At 37.8% G+C, this 26,756-nt stretch overlaps 1 protein-coding gene across 3 annotated transcripts in view; it reads right to left on the reverse strand.

Annotated features, from left to right (window-relative positions):
- The window catches only part of CFAP70 (cilia and flagella associated protein 70), an 88,588-nt gene that overhangs the window by 22,412 nt on the left and 39,420 nt on the right, over nt 1-26,756 (reverse strand). For all 3 annotated transcript variants that reach the window (XM_068547817.1, XM_068547816.1, XM_068547815.1), the window contains 10 exons: nt 22,673-22,843; nt 21,659-21,739; nt 20,000-20,091; nt 17,456-17,516; nt 16,939-17,133; nt 15,287-15,418; nt 10,024-10,149; nt 7,664-7,797; nt 7,427-7,542; nt 7,003-7,227 (listed from right to left, as the gene is read on the reverse strand). In XM_068547817.1, the coding sequence (XP_068403918.1) occupies nt 7,003-7,227; nt 7,427-7,542; nt 7,664-7,797; nt 10,024-10,149; nt 15,287-15,418; nt 16,939-17,133; nt 17,456-17,516; nt 20,000-20,091; nt 21,659-21,739; nt 22,673-22,843 (1,333 nt within the window). The remainder of the gene's footprint in view (nt 1-7,002; nt 7,228-7,426; nt 7,543-7,663; nt 7,798-10,023; nt 10,150-15,286; nt 15,419-16,938; nt 17,134-17,455; nt 17,517-19,999; nt 20,092-21,658; nt 21,740-22,672; nt 22,844-26,756) is intronic.

A 26,756-nucleotide genomic window follows, 5' to 3' on the forward strand; every position in this document is an offset into this window, starting at 1 on the left:
TGTTAGTGTAAAGAAATGCAACAGATTTCTGTATGTCAATCTTGTATCCTGCTACCTTGCTGAATTTATTTATCAGTTCTAGAAGTTTTTGTGTGAAATCTTTAGGGTTTTCTCCATATAGTATCATGTCATGTGCATATAATGACAATTATACCTCTTCCCTTCCAATCTGGATACCTTTTATTTCTTTTTCTTGTCTGATTGCTGTGGCTAGGACTTCCAATACCATGTTGAATAGAAGGGGTAAGAGTGGGCATCCTTGTCTTGTTCCAGATTTTAGTGGGAAGGCTTTTAGCTTTTCACTGTTGAGTATTATATTAGCTGTGGGTTTGTCATAAATAGCTTTTATTATGTTGAGATATGTTCCCTGTATACCCACTTTGGTAAGCGTTTTTATCATGAATGGATGTTGAATTTTGTCAAATGTTTTTCCTGCATCTATTGAGATGATCATGCAGTTTTTGTCTTTTCTTTTGTTGATGTGGTGTACCACATTGATTGATTTGCATATGTTGAACCGTCCTTGTGAACTTGGGATAAATCCCACTTGGTCACAGTGTATGATCTTTTTTTACGTGTTGTTGGATTCGGTTTGCTAATATTTTGTTGAGAATTTTTCATTAAATACAAAGTTAAAAGATATAATAAATATATAAGCAGAAATCAATAAAATTAAAATTGAAAATTAATAGAGAAGATTAATGAAACCAAAAGTTGGCTCTTTGAAAAGATCAATAAAATCAGTAAGCCGTTAGCCAGGCTAACTAAAAAAAAAGAAAAAAAAAAAAAGAGGACATATTACTAATATCAGAAATGAAAGAAGAGACATCACTACAGATCCCATGGACATTAAAAAGATAGTAAAGGGCTTCCCTGGTGGCGCAGTGGTTAAGAATCCGCCTGCCAATGCAGGGGACATGGGTTCGAGCCCTGGTCCAGGAAGATCCCACATGCCGCAGAACAACTAAACCTGTGTGCCACAACTACTCAGCCTGCACTCTAGAGCCCACGAGCCACAACTACTGAACCCTCGTGCCACACTACTGAAGCCCACGCACCTAGCGCCCATGCTCTGCAACAAGAGAAGCCACTGCAATGAGAAGCCCGCGCACTGCAACGAAGAGTAGCCCCCGCTCGCCGCAACTAGAGAAAGCCCGCGTGCAGCAATGAAGACCCAATGCAGCCAAATAAATAAATTAATTAATTAATTAATTAATTTTTTTAAAAGATAGTAAAGGAATATTATGAACACTTATGTGCCCACAAATTTAATAACCTAGATGAAATGGACCAACTTCCTAAAAAACATAATCTTCCAAAACTTACGCAAGGAGAAACAGACAATCTGAATAGGACTATATGTATTAAATATACTGAATCAGTAATTAATAACCTTCCAATACAGAAAATACGAGGGTCAGATGGGTTCACTGGTGAATTCTCCCAAACATTTAAAGAAGAAATTATACCATTTCTATACAATATCTTTAAGAGGACAGAAGCAGAAGGAATACTTCCTAAGTCATTCTATGAGGCCAGCATTTTCCTAATACCAAAACCAGACAAAGACTTTACAAGACAAGAAAACTACAGACTATTATCTCTCATGAACATAGACTCAAAAATTGTCAACAAAATATTAGCAAATCAAATTCAACAGTATATAAAAGAATTATACACCATGGCCAAATAGGATTTAATGTAGGTATGCAAGGCTGGTTGAACATTCAAAAATTGACTAATGTAATCCAGAATATCAACAGGCTAAAGAAGAAAATCATATGATCATATCAATAGATGCAGAAAAAGCATTTGACAAAATCTAACGCCTCTTCAAGATAAAAACTCTCAGTAAACTAGGAATTGAGGGAAACTTCCTGGACTTGATCAAGAATATCTACAAAAAACTATAGCTATCATCATACTTACTGGTAAGAAACTTGAAGTTTTCCCACAAGATCAGAAACAAGGGAAGGATATCCCTTCTCACCACTGCTTTTCAACATCATACATCATACTGTAAGTCCTAGCTGATGCAACAAGACAAGAAAAAGAAATAAAAGAAATACAAATTGGGAAGGAAGGAATACAAATGGAGAAGGAAGAAATACAACTGTCTTTGTTTGCAAAAGATATGACTGTCTATGTAGAAAGTCCAAAAGAAATGACCAAAAATACTCCTGGAACTAATAAGCAATTATAGCAAAATTGCAGGATACAAGGTTAATATATAAAAGTTAATCTATATACCAGCAACAAATAAGTGCAATTTGAAATTTAAGCACAACACTATCTATATTGGCATCCAAAAAATGAAAAACTTAGGTATAAATCTGACAAAATATGTACAAGTTCTGTATAAGGAAAACTACAATCTATGATGAACTAAATCAAAAAAGAACTAAATAAATGGAGAGATAGTTCATCTTAATGGATAAGAAGATTCACTATCATCAGGATGTCAGTTCTTCCCAATTTGATCTATGGATTCAATGCAATCCCAATCAAAGTCCCAGAAAGTTATTCTGTGGATATCAACAAACTGATTCTAAAGTTTATATGGAGAGGCAAAAGACAAAGAACAGCTAACATAATATTTAAGGAGAACAAAGTTGGAGAACTGACCCTACCTGACTTCAAGACTCACTATAAAGCTGCAGTAATCAAGACAGTGTGGTTAAAAAAACAAAGGTAATACAATTGAGCAAAGATAGACTTTTCAGCAAATAGCAGTGGAACAATTGGACATCTACATGCAAAAAAATGATAACATCATAACATAACAAAAATTAACTCAAAATGGATCACAGAACTAAGTGTAAAATGCAAAAACTATAAAACTCCTAGAAGATAACGTAAGAGAAAACCTAGATGACATTGAGTATGGCTTTTTAGATAGAACACCAAAGGCACGACCCATGAAAGAAGGAATTGACAAGCTGGACTTCATTGAAATTAAAAACTCATGCTCTGCAAAGGACAATGTGAAGAGAATGAGAAGACAAGCCATAGGACTGGGAGAAAATGTTTGTAAAAGACACATCTGATAAAAGACTTAATCAAAATATACAAAGAACTCTTAAAACTAACAATAAGAATATAAACGACTTGATTAAAAAGTGGCCAAAGACCTTAACATACATCTCACCAAAGAAGATATACAGATGGCACATAAGCTTTTAGGATACTGCGTATCATATGTCACCAGGCATGGTGATAATGGGGAAGAAAGACTATGCATGTGTGGAGGCAAGAAGTATACGTGAAATATCTATACTTTCCTTTTAATCTTGCTGTGAACCTAAAACTGCTCTAAAAAATAAAGTGTATTTAAAAATAAAAGATTAATATGAAAAATCATATTCTAATATAATTTTTAAACCTAGATGAAATTGATGAACTCTAAAAAGTATAAAATACCATGAATAACACAATAAGAAATATAGAATGCAAATTCTTTTTTTTTTTAACATCTTTATTGGAGTATAATTGCTTTACAATGGTGTGTTAGTTTCTGCTTTATACCAAAGTGAATTAGTTATACATATACATATGTTCCCATATCTCTTCCCTCTTGCATCTCCCTCCCTCCCACCCTCCCTATCCCACCCCTCTAGGTGGTCACAAAGCACCGAGCTGATCTCCCTGTGCTATGCGGTTGCTTCCCACTAGCTATCTATTTTACATTTGGTAGTGTATATATGTCCATGCCACTCTCTCACTTTGTCACAGCTTACCCTTCCCCCTCCCCATAGCCTCAAGTCCATTCTCTAGTAGGTCTGTGTCTTTAGAATGCAAATTCATAAAGATTAATAAAATGAAATGATAGTCAATACCTCCTTTGCCAAAAACCCCAGGTCCCAGTTGTTTTATGGTTGAGTTCTGCCAAATGTTTAAGTCAAAATCAATTGTATCATATATAAGTTGATATAGAAGAGCAAAGGAAAGGTGCCTAATAATCTTGATTATAAAAATAGATGACAAAAGAAAATTACAGGCTATTTCATTTATGAACATAGATGCAAAGATCCAAAATAAAGCATTAGCTATTCAAATCCAAAGGTATATTAAAAACTAATACATTATGATCAAGTAGGATTTCCAGTTATTGCAAGGATTGTTCAATATAAAAGAAATCTATCAATGTTGTTCACTATATTAATGGATAAAAGGAGAAAATAATTTTATTTTTTTCAACTGATGCAGAAAAAGAATTTGATAAAGATCAACACCTATTAATGAAAAAAACTCTTTGGAAATTAAGAATAGAAGAGATCCTCCTTAATTCTGTAAAGGTTTTTCAGAAGAAGCTTACAGCATATTTTATATTTAAAAGACAAACTTTAAACTCATTCCCCTTAAGACAGGAAAGAAGAAAATGCTGAACACCACAACTAATATACAACATATAATATACAACATATGATATGATAATCATATTCTGGAAAAAAATAATAGAATTAATAATCTACCTGAATCAATAAGAGTCAAACAAGATTGTCATATACAAGTTCAATCTAAAAAACAATAGTATACACTAAAATCTAAAATGTAGAAAATCAACAGCATACACTAAAAAATACTAGCAATAACCAACTAGAAAACATAATTAAAATAAGATACTATTATGACAACAATGGAATCTATAAAATATCTATGAATTACTTAAACCGGGCCTCACTGGAAAAAAATGTTATAACTTTAATAAAGAACCCAGAAGATGACCTGAGTAAATGGAGAGATCCTCCACACACCTGGATGGAATGGTGTAATAATATGTAGATGTTAATTATCCCTAAATTTATCTATAAATTCAATACAGTCCAAATAAAATTTCCAACTGGATTTTTAATGTACTTGATAAACTCACTATAAAATTCATACAGATGAATAAACATTCATGAATAGGTAAGTCAGGTATAAGAAAGGCAAGTAAATGGAGAACCTCATATGCCAGATACGAAGGCATACTGTAACACCACAGCAATAAAAAGAGTGTGATATTGTTTTAAGATCAGACAAATGAGACAGAACAGAGAGCTCAGAGACATATATACCTTAAATCGAAGGATAAAAGATGATGGTTTAATAGATGGTTTTGAGAAAACTAGATCTATATGTGGAGAAAAATAAAATTGGATGCCTACCTTGCATCACAGTCAAAGATGGAATCCTGATAGATTAAAGATCTAAGTAGGGACTTCCCTGGTGGCACAGTGGTTAAGAACCCGCCTGCCAATGCAGGGAACATGGGTTTGAGCCCTGGTCTGGGAAGATCCCACATGCCACGGAGCACCTAAGCCTGTGTGCCACAACTACTGAGCCTGCGCTCTAGAGCCCATGAGCCACAACTACTGAGGCCGCGTGCCACAACTACTGAAGCCCACACACCTAGAGCCCGTGCTCTGCAACAGGAGAAGCCACCACAATGAGAAGCCCGCACGCTGCAATGAAGAGTAGCCCCCGCTCACCGCTACTAGAGGAAGCCCGCACACAGCAACGAGGACCCAAGGTGGCCAAAAATAAATAAATAAAATAATAAAAATAAATTTAAAAGAGATCTAAATGTAAAACTAATATTATAAAGTTAATTGAAGAAAATGTGACTTGAGGCAAGAACTATTTAAACAAAACTTCAAAGGCACAAAACTACAAAGCATTTGGAGAGTTGAACAACACAGTCAACTAATTAAACCTACTTATAGAGCACTCCACTCAATGACAGCAGAATACACACTCTTTTCAAGTGCATATGGAATCAAGACAGATCAAACACTAGACCATAAAACAAGTCCAAATAAATTTAAAAGGATTCAATTCATGCAAAGCACATTTTCTAATCACAATGAAATTAAATTAGAAATAAAAAACAAAGACTTCTGGAAAAATCCCCAAATATTTAGAAAATAAAAAACATACTGTTAGATAACCCAGGGTCCCAGCTATTCAACTTCTAAGTATTTACCCAAGATAATGAAAGTATATGTCTATACAAAGACTTGTACACAAATATCCATAGCAGCTTTATTTTAATAGTCCCAAACTAGAAACAACCCAAATATATATCAACAGGTGACAAAATAAACATAGCGTGGTATCTCTGTACATCAGGATACTGTTTAGAAATAAAAAATGACGAACTACTGATATGGGCAACAACATGTTTGAAACTCAAAATAATTAGGCTTAGTGGAAGAAGTCAGACAAAAAAGAATACATGTACTGTGTGATTCTGCTTAATTCTAAAATTCTAGAATATGCAAACTCATCTATAGTGATAGAAAGTTGACTGGTGGTTATCTGGAAATAGGAGCAAGAGAAAGAGATTACAAATGGGCACAAGGGAAGTTTTGGGGATTTTGGATATGTTCATTATCTTGATTGTGGTGATGTTTCCATGGGTGTGTTCATATGTCAAAACCTCAAATTGTACATTAAATATGTGCAGTTTATGAAATGTCCATTATACCTCAAACTGTTGAAAATACATGCTCACAAAATAACAATGTACAATAACTTATAAACAAAATAACATACACAAGAAACACGTAAACAAAAATACACACATTTAAACACATTAGAATGACTGATTTCCTAAAGTGGAGGAAAGGAGAATGTCAATGAAGAACAGGAAAAAAATACAGTGTATAAATAAACAAATTTAACAATCACAAGAATGGGACCTTACATACTGGGGAAGAGAGTGAGGGAAAAAGAATGAAATTTACTCAGCTAAAATGATACCCCTTTTAGGGATACACAGAGACAGTAAATTCTCTAAGTCTCAAAAAACTGAATAGCAACAAGTAGAAGCTTCCAACTTTCCATCACATGAATGAGGAAACACTTAGAAGGACTCTTTCCTGGTATCCCTGGAACAACTCAAAACTCCACCTTCTCATTCATTTAACAGCTATTTACTGAGTACCTACTATGTGCCAGGTCCTACTCATAAGGCCAGTAATTTTTTCCAATAGCCACTCATCATCTCCCTGGTCCTACCTGCTGGGGCTTCCACCTTGACTGCTGCTGTAGAAGAACCACTGGTTATTCCCCAAGGGCCTAAACAGGAGTCTGCTTTCCCTCCTTCTTCAACATACTCCACAGTACTGGTGCGCCTCTGCTTTGTAACTTGTGCCTGAAGCACTCGTGCCTGAAGCTGTTTGAAGGCTTCATGAAATGCCATTTCCATTCGAATATCATTGTTTTGAATTTCATAGTACAAGCCTGAAGAAAAAAAGATGTTGAAATAAATGTGACTAATTTCCCACCATCGTATACTGAAGAATGACAACATTTCACTTAAATTTCCCACACTTTTACTAAAGTTTAAGAACTACGTGATGAGCCATTTAAGAGTGGAAAGAGAAAGGGAAAAATCTTCTAATGAAAGAAAACACATTCATATCACAGGAAAATATCAAACCAAGTAAAGTCCAGGCTACAACATTAGTTGGCTCCAAGCAAGTAGCATCTTCAAAGAAAATTTCTGCCTGTTCATAGTTCTCCATCAGGACAGCCAGGACACCACACAGCAACAAGCTGAGAAGAGACCACCAACATGATTAACAACATGGTCCCATGTCACAGTCATGGAACCAAGACAATTTCATATAGAAGCTTATCTGCTCCTACTCATTCCTTATCTCCCTTCCAACCATACCTGTGGATATGATTCTGGTTCAGGGAAAGGGCTTTCCGAAAACACTCTTGTGCTTTGATATTGTCTTCAGTTAGGAGGCAGAAGGCACCGTAGTCCAGCCAGTGCTCCAGGTTCTGGGGCTCACGAACCAACCTCTATCACATGAAACATCAGGAGGACCAAGGCTATTGTGACGCTATGTCATATTCTTTATGCACACAACATCACATAGTAAGCACTCCATAAATACTATAAGCTCTATGAAAGTAGAAACTATGACTTCTTTTTTTGCTTACCACTGAATTCCGAATGCCTAGAACAGTCACTTCTCTGGCTTATAGTATGTGGTCAATAAATATTTGTTGAAATAATGTAAAAAATGAATCCTCAACTCATTGCTTCCTAGTGTCAGTGTTCTGGTCATCATACGCTCATCCAATTACTTGGGAACCAAAAGGTTCATTTTATATTTCATTTTAAAGATTTATATATAATCATTTCTGTCACAGTCTTGAGAATGCAAATATAAGCTTATCCACAAATATGTAATAATAAAAGCAACTCATAATGAGTTAAAACTATAAAACATTGCTGAAAGAAATTAAAGAAGACATAAACAAATGAAAATACATTCCATGTTCACAGATTGCAAGACTTAATATTGTTAAGATATCATACTATCCAAAGCAATTTACAGATTCAATGCAATATCTATCAAAATTCCAATGCTGTTTTTTGCAGAAATATAAAAGCCCATTCTAAAATTCATATGGAATCTTAAGGGACCCTGAATATCCAAAACAATCTTAAAAAAGAACAAAACTGGAGGACCCACACTTCCTGATTTCAAAACTTATAAAGCTACAGTAATCAGTCTGATACTGGTATAAAGACAGACATAGAGACCAAGGGAATAGAACAGAGAGCCCAGAAATAATTCGTAGCATGTATGGTCAAATGACTTTTGGCAAAGGTGCCAAGACCATTCAATAGGGAAAGGACAGTCTTTTAAGCAAACTGTGCTAAGAAAACTGGACATCCACATGCAAAAGATTGAAGTTGGACCCTTACCTAATACCATATACCAAAAATAACTCAAATGAATCAAAGACCTAAATGTAAGACCTAAAACTATAAAACTCTGAGAAGAAAACATAGGGCAATAGCTTCACAACACTGGATTTGATTTTTCCTCCAGCTGGCTATGTTCCCATTAAGTATGCATTTTTCCCTCTCCCCACACCAAAACCTTTGCACCAGAGGAGGGGTGTGCTGAAGCAACTGGGGCCCATGTGCATACAGAGGTCTGATGCACTGCCCGTGTAGGCATCAGCGGCTCTTCTCAGATGCAACCCAGGGTTGAGTCTTTTCCCTGGTTGTGGCCCCCCAGATCCAGTGCTGTGCTGTGGCATGGTCTAAGTGGGGCTGGAACATTGGCTTGGCTTGGGCCCAGGTGCATGGTGAGGCAGCCATGGGAAACCTGGCAGCCAGTAGGGCAGACCTCTCTCTGCCTTGCCTCAAGGGCAAGCCAGGACACTTGCACCCCTCAGGAGCAGAGTCCAGGCTTCTCCAGCCTTTTTTTTTTTTTTTTTTTTTTCCAGCCTTTTTATCTGTCCCAGCAGTCCTCCAACCAGCCAAGGTGGCTTGTCTCCAGGGCAAGCCAGGACACTTGCATCCCTCAGGAGCAGAGTCCAGGCTTCTCCAGCCTTTTTTTTTTTTTTTTTTTTTTCCAGCCTTTTTATCTGTCCCAGCAGTCCTCCAACCAGCCAAGGTGGCTTGTCTCCTCTGCATAGGAACCCAGGACTGGGATACCCAGTCTGTGGCTTGACCCACTCACTCCCCAGTGTGGGTATACACCAGTACAATCTCCCCTTTCCTCTGAGTCCCCTCCGAGGGGCACAGATCCTAACCAGATCACTTTTCTTCCCCTTCTACTCAATTGTGTGTGTATCTTTCTTAGAGCCTTGGTTGTACAGGAATCCTTCTGCCAGTTTCCAGTTAGTTTTCAGTGAGAATTGTTCCACATGTAGATGTATTTTTAATGTGTTCGTGCTGGGGCGGTGAGCTCCATGCCCTCTTACTCTGCCATCTTGATCTCTGCCTCTCGAGGTTCATTTTCTGCATACGGATAACCAACTGTTCTAACACAATTTTTTGAAAAGACTATCCTTTCTGCATTGAATTTGTAAATTTGTAAACAACTTTGTCAAAAATATAATGGCCTTATTTGTGTGCACCTATATTTGGACTCTGTTTTATTGATCTATGTGTCTATCTTTTCACCAATAAGGTTGGATTTTAAACAATCAGAAACTACTATTTATTATACCCATATTGTACAAATAGCAGTAATGACAACCACCAGAAAGATGTTTAATTACCTCTTCATAGTACACTGTTGCCATTTCATAGTTCTCATTGACTTCTGCTTCGAATGCAAAGAGTCGAAGCTGTTCACTGCTGGTATAAATGGTTGAAGGAGTGCCTTGGACATCATCTGGCATGGCCTTGTCATCATCAAGATGTTATGCAGACAAAATGAAGCAATTACAAGTAGAGAAGTTTTATAAGAATAAACCAAATGTGAGACTCTAGTCATGATGTCAAAAAAGATATCGAGGTTTCTTACAGTCTTGCCAATACACTAAGAGAGTGAGAGTGAACCAAAGGATGAATATCAAGGGTGAAATAGAATCTCAGGTATCTGAATACCAACAGTCTAAGCTCATGGAAGTGAGTAAAAAATTATTCAGGGCACAACTGCTCTCTTCAACCCTTAGGGCAGCCAGAATCCCTAACTAAGTCACTTCTAACCTCAAACAGCTTCTTTCAGTTTCTCTAGTGTACAGACAAATATTATCATTTTTTAGGTGTCATGACATGAAAAGCGTTGGCAAGAACTAGCTAGAGTATTTAAACATCAAGAAAACACGAGCCCAGGGTAAATCTTTGGCAGCTACATCTACGTTTTCAGTGGGATATATAGACAGATAGATTCTACAAAGGAGACATTTTAGAAATAGCCAGAAAGGTAGAAGGAAAAATAATATATCCTATATACCCAGATAGGAAAGCAAGTCTGGTAATAACAAGTAATCTCTTGGGCCAGACGCTATGGCCAGGGAAGACCCCCCCACCCCACCAAATTCTTTAACTACAAATAAAAATAATATCACTGACTTTAACAAGTAGAGTTACTAAGGAATGTGAAGAGTAAAGCTAAATTTGAGATGGGCCAAAGTGAGCTTTTGATCATTGATTAATGCCTCTGTTCTTTGTTCTTTTTAATTTTGGTGACTTTGACCTCCAAATCCCTACAGCAACACACTGCCATGCCCAAACCAGAAATATTATACCTCTAATATCCACTCCCCAAACCCACATTACAAGCCTTCTCCCTTCTTGTCATTTAGTCCCCTTAAAACTTCTCTCTGACATCCAATATGCCCATCATTTCCCAAATGGATAAGCCTGGACCTCATGATTTCTACTCATACTACTCTCTCACCAGCACACTCAAGTTCTGGGCATCCTTGTCCTTTTCCTGCACTTGCCCGGAAAACTCCCAAATTAAAACAATCCTACAATCGGATTTCTTCATTCTTAGACAGGAGCTGCTAACCGATCCTGAAGAAAACCGCATACAGTCTTAGCTGAAGGCCTTTAATACTCTCAGCAATCTATGTATTTGTCCTTGTTCAGCAACATTTTTCATAATGCTGTGCACTATCTAAATTTTCTTCAAGCTTTTCATTCAACTCTCACCCCTTCACTTTCAGTAAAGCGTTACTTCACAGAAGAAATAGAAATCATTAGGCAAAAAACCCCTCAACTTTTGAATCCTACACCTGAATTGTTTCCTTCTGCATCCACTGTATCTCTTTCCTTTCCGTCTCAGAGGACGAGGCATCACATCCTTCTCTGTTTCAAGGCTAATCATTCCATCTAAATTCTTGATCCTTTTCCACTTGTATATCCTGAGTTTGCCACTGGTTATTCCCTCCTTTTCCTCAATTTTCAACTTCTCCCAGTCTGCTGACTCTTCCTAAACCTGTGGACGTTCTAAAGGCTTTTCCATCTTAAAAAGAAAATCTCTAATTTCTAGCTACTACTTTCCTACTTCTTCCCTTCATCTTCCAACTTCCTGAATTTATATTCCACCTGCTTCCTAATCACTCATTTACTCTTCAATTCATTATCATTTGAATCCACTTCATTAGCCCAATGAAACTGCTCTGTAAAGGTAACAACAACCTCCTTATTGCCAAATCCAATAAAAACCTTTCAGATTTTTTTCTTTTTTCCCCAGGTTTATCAAGATATAACTGATATACATCACTGTATAAGCATATATTGACTTAACATATATTGTGAAATTACTACTGCAGAAAGTTTAGTTAGCATTCATCATCTCATATAGATACAATAAAAAGAGAAAGCAAAAAAAGAAAAAAAATTTGTCCTTGTAATGAGAACTCAGGATTTACTCTCAACAGTTTTCATGTATACCACACAGCAGTGTTAACTATAGTCCTCATACTGTACATTACATCCCTAGTACTTATTTATCTTGTAATTGGAAATTTGTACCTTCTGACCTCCTTTCTCCAATCTCCCCTCCCCCTACCCCACATCTTGTTTTTCTTGAACTCCTCAGAGTATTTGACAACGCTGACCATTTTTTCTTCTTAAAATTTTCTTCCCTTAGATTCTGAAATACCACTGTCTTCTGGGTCTTTTACCTTTTCAACAATTTACTTGTCTCCTTTATTAATTCTTTTACTTATCCATCCCTTAAATGTTGGTGTTTCCTCCGGTTTTGCCACCAGCTTGCTTCTCTCTCTACTCGTGCTTTTCTTGGCAGCTTCATCTATGACCACAGTTTGACTAGCATCTATATACTCAAGGCTCCCAAATCTAATCTCTAGCCCAGATCTCTCTCTTGAGCAAAACCCCACAGGAGTCAATGTTTAAAACTGAATTCAACATCACTTGCCTTCCACCAAATTTGCTTATGTTGTATTTCTTGTCCTAGTCAATGGTATTGCCAGCTACCCAGTCACTGAGACTTAAACTTAAGAATCTTTGCTCTCTTTCCCTTCTTAGTATGTAATAACCAGTTAACATCACCAGTTCACCACCTCTAACCCATCCTACATACTGCTATCAGAGTGCTTTTTGTAAAATGTAAATCTAATCATATTATTTCCCAGTATAAAATAATTAAATTTATTGCATCTAACTGCTAATAAGGGAAAAAGTCAAAACTTCTTTGTGTGGCATATAAGGCCTCCATCCACGCTCCCAGCTCCCCTACCAGGAACTGATCCCTGGCTTCATCGCCTGTTTCTCTGTCACTCAACCACTTCAACCTCTGCTCCTGAACTATATGCAGTTTCTGTATATGCCATATTCTTCCAAGCTTCTAAGCCTTTATGATGTTCTCTATGACTCAAATGCTCTGAAACATCTACCTGGAGAGCTTCTTTTTAGCCTTCAAGGCCCAGGTGGAGTCACAGCTCCTCTGTGAATCCTTCCCTGAAAGATCTCAGCGTGAAGTTGATATTTTCTTTAGGCATCCCCTAACCTGCTCTACCATGGACACACCTCTGTCACAGGACTTACCTCACTCTACTGCAGTTATTTGTATTTTGTGCCTCTCTCCTCTACTAGACAGGGGCTCCTTGGGGACACAGGCAACAGTAATTACCATCTCATGCTCAGTTCTCAATTGCTTTCCAAATCAAATCATCCAGATCATCTGTGCAGGATCGTTCTCTTAACCCTAGGATACTGGACACTCCTACCTCTTTCAGGAAGGCTGAACAGGTGAAAGAAAAAGTGATTGTGGCCGAGAAGAAAAAAACAGTGAAGGAAAGAACAAATAGAATAGAGACTTTGAGGGACTTCCCTGGTGGCACAGTGCGGTTAAGAATCCGCCTGCCAATGCAGGGGACACAGATTCGATCCCTGGTCCAGGAAGATCCTACATGCCGCAGATCAACTAAGCCTGTGCACCACAACTACTGAGCCTGTGCTCTAGAGCCAGCGAGCCACAACTACTGAGCCCATGTGCCCTAGAGCCCGCACGTCACAACTACTGAGCCCATGCGCCGCAACTACTGAAGCGTGTGCACTCTAAGGCCCGCATGCCACAACTACTGAGCCCGTGTGCTGCAACTACTGAAGCCCACATGCCTAGAGGCCGTGCTGCACAGCAAGAGAAGCCACCGCAATGAGAAGCCCGCGCACTGCAATGAAGAGTAGCCCCCGGGGGCTTCCCTGGTGGCGCAGTGGTTGAGAATCTGCCTGCCAATGCAGGGGACACGGGTTCGAGCCCTGGTCTGGGAAGATCCCACATGCCGTGGAGCAACTAGGCCCGTGAGCCACAATTACTGAGCCTGCGCGTCTGGAGCCTGTGCTCCGCAACAAGAGAGGCCGCGATAGTGAGAGGCCCGCGCACCGCGATGAAGAGTGGCCCCCACTTGCCGCAACTAGAGAAAGCCCTCACACAGAAACGAAGACCCAACACAGCCATAGATAGATAAATAAATAAATAAATAAACCCAAAAAGTTAAAAAAAAAAGAAAAGGAAACAATGTTTAAAAAAAAAAAAAAAAGAGTAGCCCCCACTCACTGCAACTAGAGAAAGCCTGTGCGCATCAACGAAGCCCCAACGAGGCCAAAAAAAAAAAAATCCACCTTTCCTTTAAAAAAAAAAAAAAAGAATAGAGGCTTTGAGGATGCATAGCTGGTTAGAGACTACCAGGGGGACAAAAACACTTTGATTTTGTCTTTGTTTTCAAACAAACCACAACTGCATACATAAAAAATGAGCAGGGCTTCCCTGGTGGCGCAGTGGTTGGGAATCTGCCTGCTAATGCAGGGGACACGGGTTCGAGCCCTGGTCTGGGAGGATCCCACATGCCGCGGAGCGACTAGGCCCGTGAGCCACAATTGCTGAGCCTGCGCGTCTGGAGCCTGTGTTCCGCAACAAGAGAGGCCGCGATAGTGAGAGGCCCGCACACCGCGATGAAGGGTGGCCCCCACTTGCCACAACTAGAGAAAGCCCTCGCACAGAAACGAAGACCCAACACAGCCATAAATAAATAAAAATAAATAAATAAAATTTTTTAAAAAAATGAGCAAATGAAGGCAAGATGTAAGATGTACAAAAATAAACAGACAAGTGGGAGGAGACCAGTCAGATAGAAAAGGCATATATGAAGTGTCATTGTCATTCAAGTATAATATCTGAAAACTCATAGTTTTTCTGTTTTGATTGTCAGTCTTGAAGAAAAAGTTGAGAACTGCACACAGTCACAGAATAAATAGAATAATTTTTTTCCACAATTTACATAGCTGATTTTATTTATTTTTTATCCATCAAATTTATGACAGTTATGAAATTAATTTTTCTATGAAGTTGAAAGAGGATACCCCCTTATTTTCCCTAAAATTAGTCTTATAACTTAGGCAGTTCCTTATTCATCTTTGTGTTTTCAATGCCTAGCACAGAGCAGACACCCGCAAAAATGTCTGTGGAATTAAGGAAGAAAAGAAGCAAGAAAGGAAGGAATCATTCAGAGGAGACCCTGATGACCTACAGAGAAAAGGAAGGGTTCTTAGCTCTGAAGCACTTACTTGATTTAAGGCCACATGCATCTGATCCACCAAGAAAACATAGAGCTCACTAATAAATTTCTGCAGTTCCTCTTGGCTTTCAAATGCTATTGTCTTCAAGTACTTCTCTCTCACAATCTTTACCACAGCATGCTGCAAGAGACACATATCACCATCTGATAACACAGTCTAGCACCATGCTAACAGCACAGGCCTCCCTTGAGTTTCTGACCTAAGGCTCATCAGAACTCCAGGAGGTGACTGATTTTCCTTGGTGACTGCTAGACTATTGGTTCTCTGATTTTCCCCCAATCAACATACCCCACATGGCTTCTTTTCTTAACATCACCATCATCACCAATATGGTCAATACAGGATTCATACTTTGTGAAGAGAGTCATAAAGCCAAAAATACCTTAGCATTATGTTTATGCATTACCTTTCTCATGGTGGCCACATGATTCAAGGGAGAAAAGGAGAAAGGCCTGATTTGAGAGTTTGGAGAATGGAATCCTGGTTCTAATCCTGCCACTGTACAACCTCATAAATTATTTTACACTTGGTACTTCAGTTTCCTCATTTGTTAAATGGATATGTACTCCTGGTATTCCTATCTTGCTTCAGAAGATGATTGAGAAGCCAAAGAGAAATAACAGGTGGTGAAATTTTAAATGCTGTACAAATAACATACTGCTATAGCCAGGACAGCGTCTTCTTTTTTCTCCCCTAAGTTAACATTATTGCCAGGTTTTGTACTAAGCACTTTCCATGCATTATCTTATTTAATTCTAATAATGACCCCATGTGATCATATTAATATCATCCCTCATTGTTAGGCAAAAAATTGAGGCTCAGAGTGGTAAGGTCACTTGAGACACAACTGAGATGTGACTATGTCACCTGAGAATAGCCTCTTGCCTCCATGGATATCAGCTGTTTTTCCCTTTGTTACTTCCATGTGCTTTCTTCATATCTGTTTGGTATAGTATAGGGCACATAGTAAATGTACATAGAGAGGCAGTGCAGTGTAGCAGATAAGAATGTGAGTCTGGAGCCAGACTGCCTGAATTTACACCCCATCTTTGACCTTTACTAGCTCTGTGATCTTGGGCAAATTATCTAACCAACTAATGATGCAATTCTCCATCTGTAAAATGGGGAGTACCTATGTCATAGGGTTGTTGTGAGGATTAAATTAGTAAAGTATGAAGCATTTAAAAATGTATCTGGTATACAACAAATATTCAATAAACGTTAGCCATTATTATTTGGGAAATTATTATTAAGTAAATATTTCTCAAATCTTAGTGATTCTATGGACTAGGAAAAGGTTTGTAATGGGAGACAGAGATAATTAGTCATGGAATCAATACCAGGTACAGAGTTTCTGCCTGCTAGTGCAACATGAAATCTGGCCCCAAATCTGGCCTAGCTTCAAGTGAAGAATTAGTTTCTTAAAAGCTTACACTCAGGACAGATACTGAACCATTCCAAGGCTCTACAGGAGTGGAAGGATGTCTCCACACATTCTATCATAGAGAACACAGCTCTTTGCACCAACAGCAAGAAAGGTAGAGCAGAGCTGAACATAACCAGAGAAAAAATGATAACTAGGTATGTAGAGAAGATGCTTCATAAAAATCCATGGAATCATTAAATAAATTAATATTTACCTTGAGTTGTTCTTTAAAAGCAAAGTATTTTCCAGAGCAATTAAGTTCATAGTTGAGCTGGCACTTCTGCTCCTCCAGGGTTTCACTATCCAGATCACTCCCCACTTTGACTGCCTCTTTTCCAAACATCCTGTGATACTCATTCAGAATGGCTCTAGAAATGTTCTTGATCTGCATGTGGTAGTCACTCACCGCCTAGAAAAATACAAAGTGTCTGGTAAAGAGGCCTCAAAGAGGTCAAGACATGGAATGGAAGTCTGAAACTGGATTGGGTTTTACATTCAATAATACTTTAGGCATAAATTGCCCTTTTCTTCCCAGCTCAGAAACCATCAGCCAAAGATTAAACACTGTATACTCTTCGCTGAATGCCACTGGTCACAAATAGAAGCAGGAAGGAAAATATGTGAAGCTACAATTTCTCCCCCTTTCTGGAAAACATACTGAAGAGCCCATGCATTATTTTCACATGGGTGCACGCAACATCTTCAAGTTTCACCTTGGCTTTGGTACTTGCCTTCTGAGCTCCTCCTGTCCGACGGGTAAGAGGTGGCCTTGGAGGTATCATTTCCTTGACTCTGTATCAGAAAAAAACAAAACAAAACAAAACTTTATTATACGCAGATTTATGTTCTTTTATTTCCCACCTCTTAAGGTCTAGGTGAGGGAGATCTAAGGTCAGTTGCCCATCACACTTGAGCACTGAGCTATTCTCTCATGTAAGAACCTTGACGTGAACCTCAGAACAGTGTATGGCTGTGGACCAGACAAGAAGAAAGCCACTAAGCAGCTAGCTGGAAAGTAGCTAAGTTGCACTTCTGGCTAATTTGAGCCCTGGCTTTACCCTTACACATTATTTTAAACTGTTGCACACAAGCTGCTTGACTCAGAGGTTAGAAAGAGATGGGTGTTATGACTTTATGTGTACTCAGTAGAGTCTCTGAAAGCACAAAGTTTTGTAAATATAAATGGTACAGGCAAGCGAAAGCTTTTCTTTCCTTTCCAATAGGATAAAAAGTGTACTCTTGGTCATAATTTATAATACTGCATTAAACTACAATACTGATATCAAACTTTATGGTGAATACAAAAATATATTTTATCACAGTCAAACTACTTATGCCAAAACCTCTACCTTCCATTTTCATGAGCTCTTACAGGAACCTAAAGGAAATTAAGTTATAGCTCTTCCTTCTTACAGTTTCACATTCCTACTGAGATATACTACACTGCCTTGAAGTTTACAAAAAAATTCACAACTTCAATTTTTCTTTAATAGGTCCTGTGTATGAGGGAATCCCCTGGTGGTCCAGTGCTTAAGACTTGGAGCTTTCACTGCAGTGGCATGGGTTCAATCCCTGGTTGGGGAACTAAGATACCGCAAGCTGCGTGGAACGGCCAGAAAAAAAAAAAGTGAGAATAGGTCCTATGTAATTTTATACCTTGCTCATAATCCCTAATTTTAATTTTATTTATTTTAATAGATAATATATCCACATGATTCAAAACTTAAGATGTATGAAACAATATATATAAATTGTCTCCTTCCAACCTTGTTGTCCAGCCACCCAGTTTCCTCTCCAGAGGCAACGTTATTCATTTATTCAAAATATATACTGAGTGCCTATTATCCATCAGGCACTTTTCTAGGTGCTGGGGATAGAGCATTAAACAAAACAGACAAAAATTCTTGCCCTCATGGTGCTTACATTTTAGTCGGGATAAAAAGACAATAAATAACATAAATTGGTTAGTGATATGTGTCATAGAGAAAAATAGTGCAAGAAGGCAGATAGACTATGTTGGGGGCTGGGGGTGGTGGAGTTGGGGAGCATATTTCACCAGGGAAAGACGCAGTGAGATGACAGTACTTGAGTATGACCTGATGGAAGTGAGGAAACAAGTCATGTAGGTATCTGGGGTAAGGAAATTATAGGCAAAGCAAGCAACAAGTGTAAAGGCCTTGGTGCAAGAGTGTGCCTGGCATGTGTGAGGAATAGAGAGAGGTCAGTTTGGCTGGACCGAAAAAAATGAGGACAAAATATATGCAGAATACGTAGGCCCTTGTAGGCCACTGTAAAGCCTTTGACTTTCACTCAGAGTGTGATGGGGAGTTGCTGGTAGTTTCTGAACAGAGGAGTCACATGAATTGACTTCCATTTTAATACAATCATTATAGAACCCTATAATAAGAATAAATTGCCCAAATGTCCATCAACTGAAGACTAGAAAAACAAAATGTGGTATATTCATAGAATAAAATACCACTCAACAATAAGGAAATGAAGTACTGATACATGCTACAGTTTGGATGAATCTTGACAGCATTATGTTAGATAAAAGAAGTCAGTCAACAAAGACCACATATGGTATGATTCCATTTTTATGAAATGTCTCAGAGTTGGCAAATCTATACAGACAAAAAAGTAGGTAAGTGATTGCTTAGGACTGGGGTGCAGGGTGTTGGTGGGGAAATGGCATGAGGGTTGGAGGAAATGTAGAGGGATTGAGAATGTATATGGAGACATTACTCCCCATTTTATAGAGATAAAAAGGATATAAAGGAATACTATGAATAATTACACATCAACAAACTGGATAATCTTGATGAAGTGGATAACTTCCTAGAAACACAATCAAAGCACTGTGGTACAATATAAAAATAGTTCTAAAAAATTACATATATTTACATGTGACAAGGGTGCGTGTGTGTGTGTGTATAACATAGGGACTTTACAATAACTCCAGAAGGATAAGTACCAAGGTGTTAAAAGTGGTTATCACTGGGTGAGTAGAAAGAAATCTGGGTATTTTTAGATACTTTCTTGTTGATTTTTTTTTCCTTGCCTATCTTGAAATTCTCAGGTTTTTTTGTAATTGGCAACATACTGCTTTTATAACAAGAAAACAAAAGTAACAAAAGAAACTTACCTGAAAAAAAAAAAAGAAAACTGTCTGCTGCTTAGCCCAAGAAAAATTACATTTATGTGGACAAAATGACTTCCTTTTATTTACACCTAAACCATCTTGCAAAGCAAGTATGAGAACCATTGCTACACACCTTCTGGCTAGTTCCTCTGGCATTCGCTTTGGAACCAAGGCTTTGTCCAGCTCAATCTCCAACACAATGTATGTCCCTGCTTCTACATATTGCTGTAAAGACATTTTTCTCTAATTTATTCTTTCCAGAAAAACAGATATTTATGAAAAAATTTTAGTAACATAAGATAATGCTCACAATATAATAAGTGAGAAAATTGTGTATATATAGTGTGATTCTGACTTAAAACATTTTTTACATAGAAAAATAACTGGAAAGAGAAATAGTAACACTGGTTATCTCTTGCAGAAAAAGGTTTTCAATTTTATTCTTGGAAACGTCTACCCCAGCTGAAGTCTTGTTTAATTTGTTCGATACTGTTCTTGGAATTGTTTCAAGTGAATGCCATTCTTTCTTCTACCAAACCTCTTTCAGGAGTCATGAAGAAATAACCTCATAACCGTCTGACATTCCCACCCACACCCTCCTATGCGCCATCTATCAACTTCAACCTCATGGACATTTCTACCCAGATTCTTGCCAGCATCCTAACTATCAATACAACATGTCCAGAACTGAACTTATCATTTCCCCTATATCCATCTCTATTTTTACTTTTCTCTTAATGATTCTGTCATCTTTCCAGAAAGTGAGGCTTGAAACCTGAGTTATCTTTAACTTTTCTTCCTCAACACCCCAAAGCTTTCAAATTCCACACCCTGCCTCCACAGGTTTTTTACTTTCTTTACTACAGTCCCTTCCCTAGATTAAACTGTCATCAACACTCATCTGTACTGTAAATAAAACCTATAAACTGATATCTGAAGCCCCTACCACAACTTCAATCTCTTTTTTCCATATCCTGGCAAGAGTACTGCCCTGAAACACTCATGAGGTATTATTTCTACGTGACTTAAAAAACTTCAGTGTGAGTCTCTATGATAAGGCTTAACAGTCCCTCATCATCTATACAATGAAGCCCAAACTTTCTAGCAAGGCTTTCAAAGTCTTTCTAAAACTCAGCTCAGTCTGTCTTCTTTATCACCTCCTTCTAGAACCATTACTTTCATTTCTCTATACCATACACTGAATTAATTGATGTATCCTGAATTCTGCTACCTTCTTTGTGCCTTGACTCAAGCTGTTCTCTGGCCCTGAAATTCTTCTCCTGAAATTCATTTGGCAAAGGGCTCTCTTTATCTTTCACTACTTATCTTCGATACCACCTCTTCCTGAAGTCTTCTGAGACTGCCCCACCTGACTCCTCTGAGGCCACATAGCACTTTCATTTGCACCTCTACTACAGCATTCATCAAGATTCTGTCTTACAGTTAGCTATGTACCAGTCTGTTTTGCCCACCAGAGTGTTGAGTGTCCTGAGGGCAAACGAATAAACGCTGCAGATGATGCATCTTTGCATCTCTCATAGTGCTTAATATAGCATAATTAATAAAAGACATAAATTTTTAATGCTAGAAAGGACCTTGAAATTAATCTGGTATCCACTCCTTTTAGAGAGTCTCAACAAGACAAAGAAATTTACCCAAGGTCATAAACTAGTCGTGGCAAATATGGGATGGTTACTCAGATAATGAGCATTTTCCACTATATCATACTATCTTGCTCAGTAAAGGACTGATGAATTTAAACTTAATTTTCAAACTCTTCATGCACAGTTACCTGTCCTTCTGGATTGTTGCAAAGAGAGGGTTCAATTTCCAAAGGAGTATCTGAGCTCTGAGATTTTATACTAGGTGCTTGCTGAAAGAAAATAAGCACACCTCAAAAATTCAATTCTTGGGACTTCCCTGGTGGCTCAGTGGTTAAGAATCTGCCTGCCAATGCAGGGGACACGGGTTCAAGCCCTGGTCCGGGAAGATCCCACATGCCGTGGAGCAACTTAGCCCGTGTGCCGCAACTACTGACCCTACCTTTTAGAGCCCACGAGCCACAACTACTGAAGCCTGCGTGCCTAGAGCCTATGCTCCGCAACAAGAGAAGCCACCACAGTGAGAAGCCCACCCACCACAACGAAGAGTAGCCCCCGCTCGCCGCAATTAGAGAAAGCCCACATGCAGCAACGAAGACCCAACGCAGCCAAAATAAATAAATAAATAAATTAATTAATTTTAAAAAATTAAATTCAATTCTTGGAACTTCCCTGGTGATCCAGTGGCTAAGACTCTGTGCTCCCTATGCAGGGGTCCTGGGTTCGATCCCTGGTCAGGGAACTAGATCCCACATGCCGCAACTATGAGTTCACGTGCTGCAACTAAAGATCCTGCATGCTGCAACTAAAAGATCCCACATGCCGCAACTAAAAATTCAACATGCTGCAACTAAAGAAAAAAAAACAAAAGATCCCACATGCTGCAACAAAGACCTTATGCAGCCAAATAAATAAATAAATATTTTTTAAAATAATAAAAAATTTTTTTTAATTATTAAAAAAATTCATCTAGCCCTCTCCCTCTACTTTGGGGAGCTTGTCCAGAAATTAATAAAGCTGGTTCTTTGACTTCTAAAAAAAAAAAAAAATTCAATTCTTACATGGTCTCCACAATAGCAGAAGCAAGGACCATTATGTTGCATCAAAACGCAAGCTAAACTGAGGCAATTCACCAAATGAGAAATCAGTGCAAGCCTCTGGAATGTAACAAAACCAGCAAAATCATCACCTTCTCAACAACCTACCACATCCCCAGGCCTAGGCCTTGCTTCTATATCCTTTTCTTTGACTGTTTTATCTTCTTTCAGGTTCTTAGAAATAACTGGTTTGGACACTGGAGAATTAACTCCTCCTATTTTATTATTCTGAATCAAATTATGGCCAGTATCCCGGAACAAGCTAAATAAACACTTGGTCTGAAAAGAAAGAAAGAAACAAAAAAATGTAATGACTCACAGGCAAATGAAACAAACTCAATAGAAACCCACATTATTCATTAATATCATTTAGTTTTCTAGACAATTTCAATATGGTACAATCAGAGATGGATAGGAGAAGCAAAAAACAATTGTCTTGCCGTACTTGTTGAACAGATGAAACCATCACAGAAACATAGCTGCCTACCCTATTTTTTAAATTAATAAGAGAACTTTCAACCTGGCTTGATTTGGTGTCTCATAACTTATTACCAGAAAGCTTTTAAACTTTGACACATAATTTCAGATTAACTTTAAGTGATAGAATTTATTTCTGTACAAGAAATATTATCTGCCTAAATACTACTGGCCTATCAATTATAATTGAAAGAATAGTGCAAGTTTAAAGTAAACATTTGTATGGGAAAATTCAAACTATAGATAAATAACTGGAAAAGAATCTTAAAATAATTTTTAAATTAAACAACATGGATGAATCTAAATGTAATTTATGCTAAGTGAAAGAAACAAGACCAAAAAAAAACAAAACAAAAGAGGGGAGGAGTGGACAGAGGTGGGAGAGAAGGTTAACAGATGAGGATAATGGGTATTTTCATTATCTTGATTGTGGTGATAGTTTCACAGATGCAAACCTACGTCAAAAGTTTTAAATTGTACACTTTACATATATGCAATTTATTATATGTCAATTATACCTCAATAAACCTGCTAAAAGACAGTCCAACAATATTAAAGAAAAATTATAAATCCTAAATATCACTCACAATCCTACCACGTCTACTGTAATTGCTGTATTTCATATATTCTAAGATGCAAACTTTTTCAAATTTTAACATCTCTGGAAGAGAGAACATTACATGTAAGTGGTATTATACAATATGTAGTCATTTGTGTCTCCCTTTCATTTAGCATAATGTTTTTGAGGTTCATCCATATTATAGCATGTATCAGTAATCATCCATATTATAGCATCTATCAGTAGTTCACTTTTTTTTTCTTAATAAATTTATTCACAAAAAATAGTGAGACTGTAGCGGGTCTGGGGCTGTACATGGGCAGGGGCCTGGGGAGCTCTGTATATGGGGCTGGGAGACAAGGGAGCCTCCAGGTGGAAGGGTATTTTTTAATAAAAAAAATAATGGGAGGTACAACCACCCCCTCCCCCCTCCCCTCTCCCCGATTAAAAAGACACAAAAATAGACGTCTCTGAGGTAAATGGGGAGCCTGGGGGCTTAAGGGTGTTGAAAGGGTACTTCGTGTTTTCTACCGACACCGGTCACATACTGGAGCATTCTCCGATCCTAGCTCTTCTTCCCTGGTGAAAAGGCTGAAACTACCCCGCAGAGACACCTTGCCCCCAGCAAATCCTTTCTTGGGGATGGGCAGGAACAGGTCACAAAAAACCTAGGAGGTCGTGGAGCGATACCCACAGGCCTGGTACTTGAGACAACTTTTCAACTGGCCCACAAACAAGTCCACAATCTTGCTGTCCTCTCGCTCCAGGTAAGCTTCCCATTAGGTTGGCTCGGTCGTCACCGCTTAACTCAGGTTCTAGCAGAGCCCCTCCACGACAGGGTGGGGAGGGAGCTGGACTACTGGCCAGGACTGGTGGAGCCCGGAGGCCTCGTCAGTTGATTTCGAGGTATAGCAGCTCCATGAGGAGCTTCAGAAACTCTTGGGCATCCTGCTGGCTGTATCCAGAGAAGGAGGGAACATATTTCTGGAAGACAGCTCGGAATCCAGTAGGATTCACAGCTTCGCAGGAGTCAGGGTGCCACAGGGCACCAATCACATCTGCAAAGGCTTCAGAGTTCACTCTTTTTTAAAAACAGCTTTACTGAGATAAAATTAACATTCCATACAATTCACCCATTTAAAGTGTAGTCAAAATTCAATGATTTTGGGAAAAAAAATCTGATTTACAGGCCTAAGCAGCACCTTCCTGAGAATGTTTTTCTGCTTGGTTGAAACACAATGAAATATTTACAGTTTTGGATATTCTCTGTTTAGGCTAGGGGTACTATAGACTGCTAGCCCATGAAGATTAAAATGGAATTCACGGGCAATATCTAACCAAGTATCAGAACGGAACAGGCCACCAACAAGGGTGAAATCAGGTTCTGTTTCAGCAGCAAGTCCAACAGAGACAAGGAAGTAAATTATTCCAGTTTTGCTCCAGGAAAAAAAAAATTCAATGATTTTGGCATATTACATTAATTGTAGTTCATTCCTTTTTTATTGCTAAGTAGTATTCCCTAATATAGATATGCCACAATTTGTTTATTGATTCACCAGTTGTGGGCATTTGGACTGTTGTGAGTTTTTAGCTGTTATGAATAATGCTGCTATCAACATTCACGTACATGTCTTCATGTAAATGCAGGTTTTCAGTTCTCTTGGGTAGGTTCCTAGGAATGATTTGCTGGGTTGTATGGTAAGTTTATGTTTAACACAGATTTTCTATATAGTTGTTCTGCCAAGTATTGAGAGTGGAATATTGAAATTTCTAAATGTTACTGTCAAATTGTCTATTACCCCTTTCAGTTCTGTTGGGTTTGGCTTCATGTATTATGAGGTTCTGTTGTAAGGTGTGTATTCACTTATAATTTATACATGTATTATATATAATAATTTATAATTTATAAATCCTATCTTCCTGATAAATTGACCCTTTAATTATTATGACATGCCACTCTATGTCTTTAGTAATATTACTCATCTTGAAGTCTATTTTGTCTGATATAAATATAGCCACTCAGCTCCATTATGTCTTCTGTTTGCATAGTATATCTTTTCCATCCTTTTACTTCAACTTACGTGTATCTGAACCAAAATGTATTTGTTATAGACAGCATATCATTGAATCTTGATTTTTTTATTGAAGTATTAGTTGATTTACCATATTGTGTCAGTTTAAGGTGTACAGAAAAGTGACTCAGTTATATATGTTTTTCAGATTATTTTCTATTAGAGGTTATTACAAGATATTGAAAACAATTCCCTGTGTTCTGAAGTAAATCCTTGTTGCTTATCTATTTTATGTATAGTAGTTCATGTCTGTTAATCCCATACTCCTAATTTATCCCTCCCCCCACTTCCTTTCCCCTTTGGTAACCATAAGTTATTTTCTATGTCTGTGAGTCTGTTTCTGTTTTGTATATAGATTCATTTGTATTATTTTTTAGATTCCACATAAGTGATATATTTGTCTTTCTCAAATCTTGATTTTTTAAAAATCCAGTCTCATAATCTCTTTCATTGGGGTGTTTAGACTACTCACATATAATGCTATTGTTGAAATATTTACATTTATATTTGACATTTTGCTATTTCTTTTCTATTTACCTTGTCTTTTTTGTTCCTCTCTTCCTTCTTTAAGTGCCTTCTTTTAATGTTAAATATATATATATACTTGAGTGTATGCATATGGTATATGTACACAAACACACACACACACACTTTTCTTAGTGGTTGTTTTAGAGATTACAATATGCATCTGAACTAATCACCATCTATTTCACACTGAGACTAACTTAATTCTGATAAAATATATAAACTTTACTGTGCTATAGCTCCATTCTATCCTCTCTCCTTTATGCTACTATTATCATATAAATTACATCTATGCATATTACAAACCCAATAATAAAACTAATGCTTTATACAATCACATCTTTCAAAGAAGTTAAGAGCAAAACTGAGAAAAAATATATTTCTAAAATCTTTTATACTTAACTTACATTTAACCATTTCTAGTGCTCATTTCTTCTTGTGGATTCAATTTATCATTTGGTTCATATTCTTTCAAGCTGAAGGACATCCTTTAGTAATCCTGGCAAGACAGGTTTGTTAGCAACAGATTCTTTCAATACTTGTTTATCCATGGATGTGT

The sequence above is a fragment of the Eschrichtius robustus genome, chromosome 7 (assembly GCF_028021215.1).
Source record: "Eschrichtius robustus isolate mEscRob2 chromosome 7, mEscRob2.pri, whole genome shotgun sequence".
Classification (NCBI taxonomy): domain Eukaryota; kingdom Metazoa; phylum Chordata; class Mammalia; order Artiodactyla; family Eschrichtiidae; genus Eschrichtius; species Eschrichtius robustus.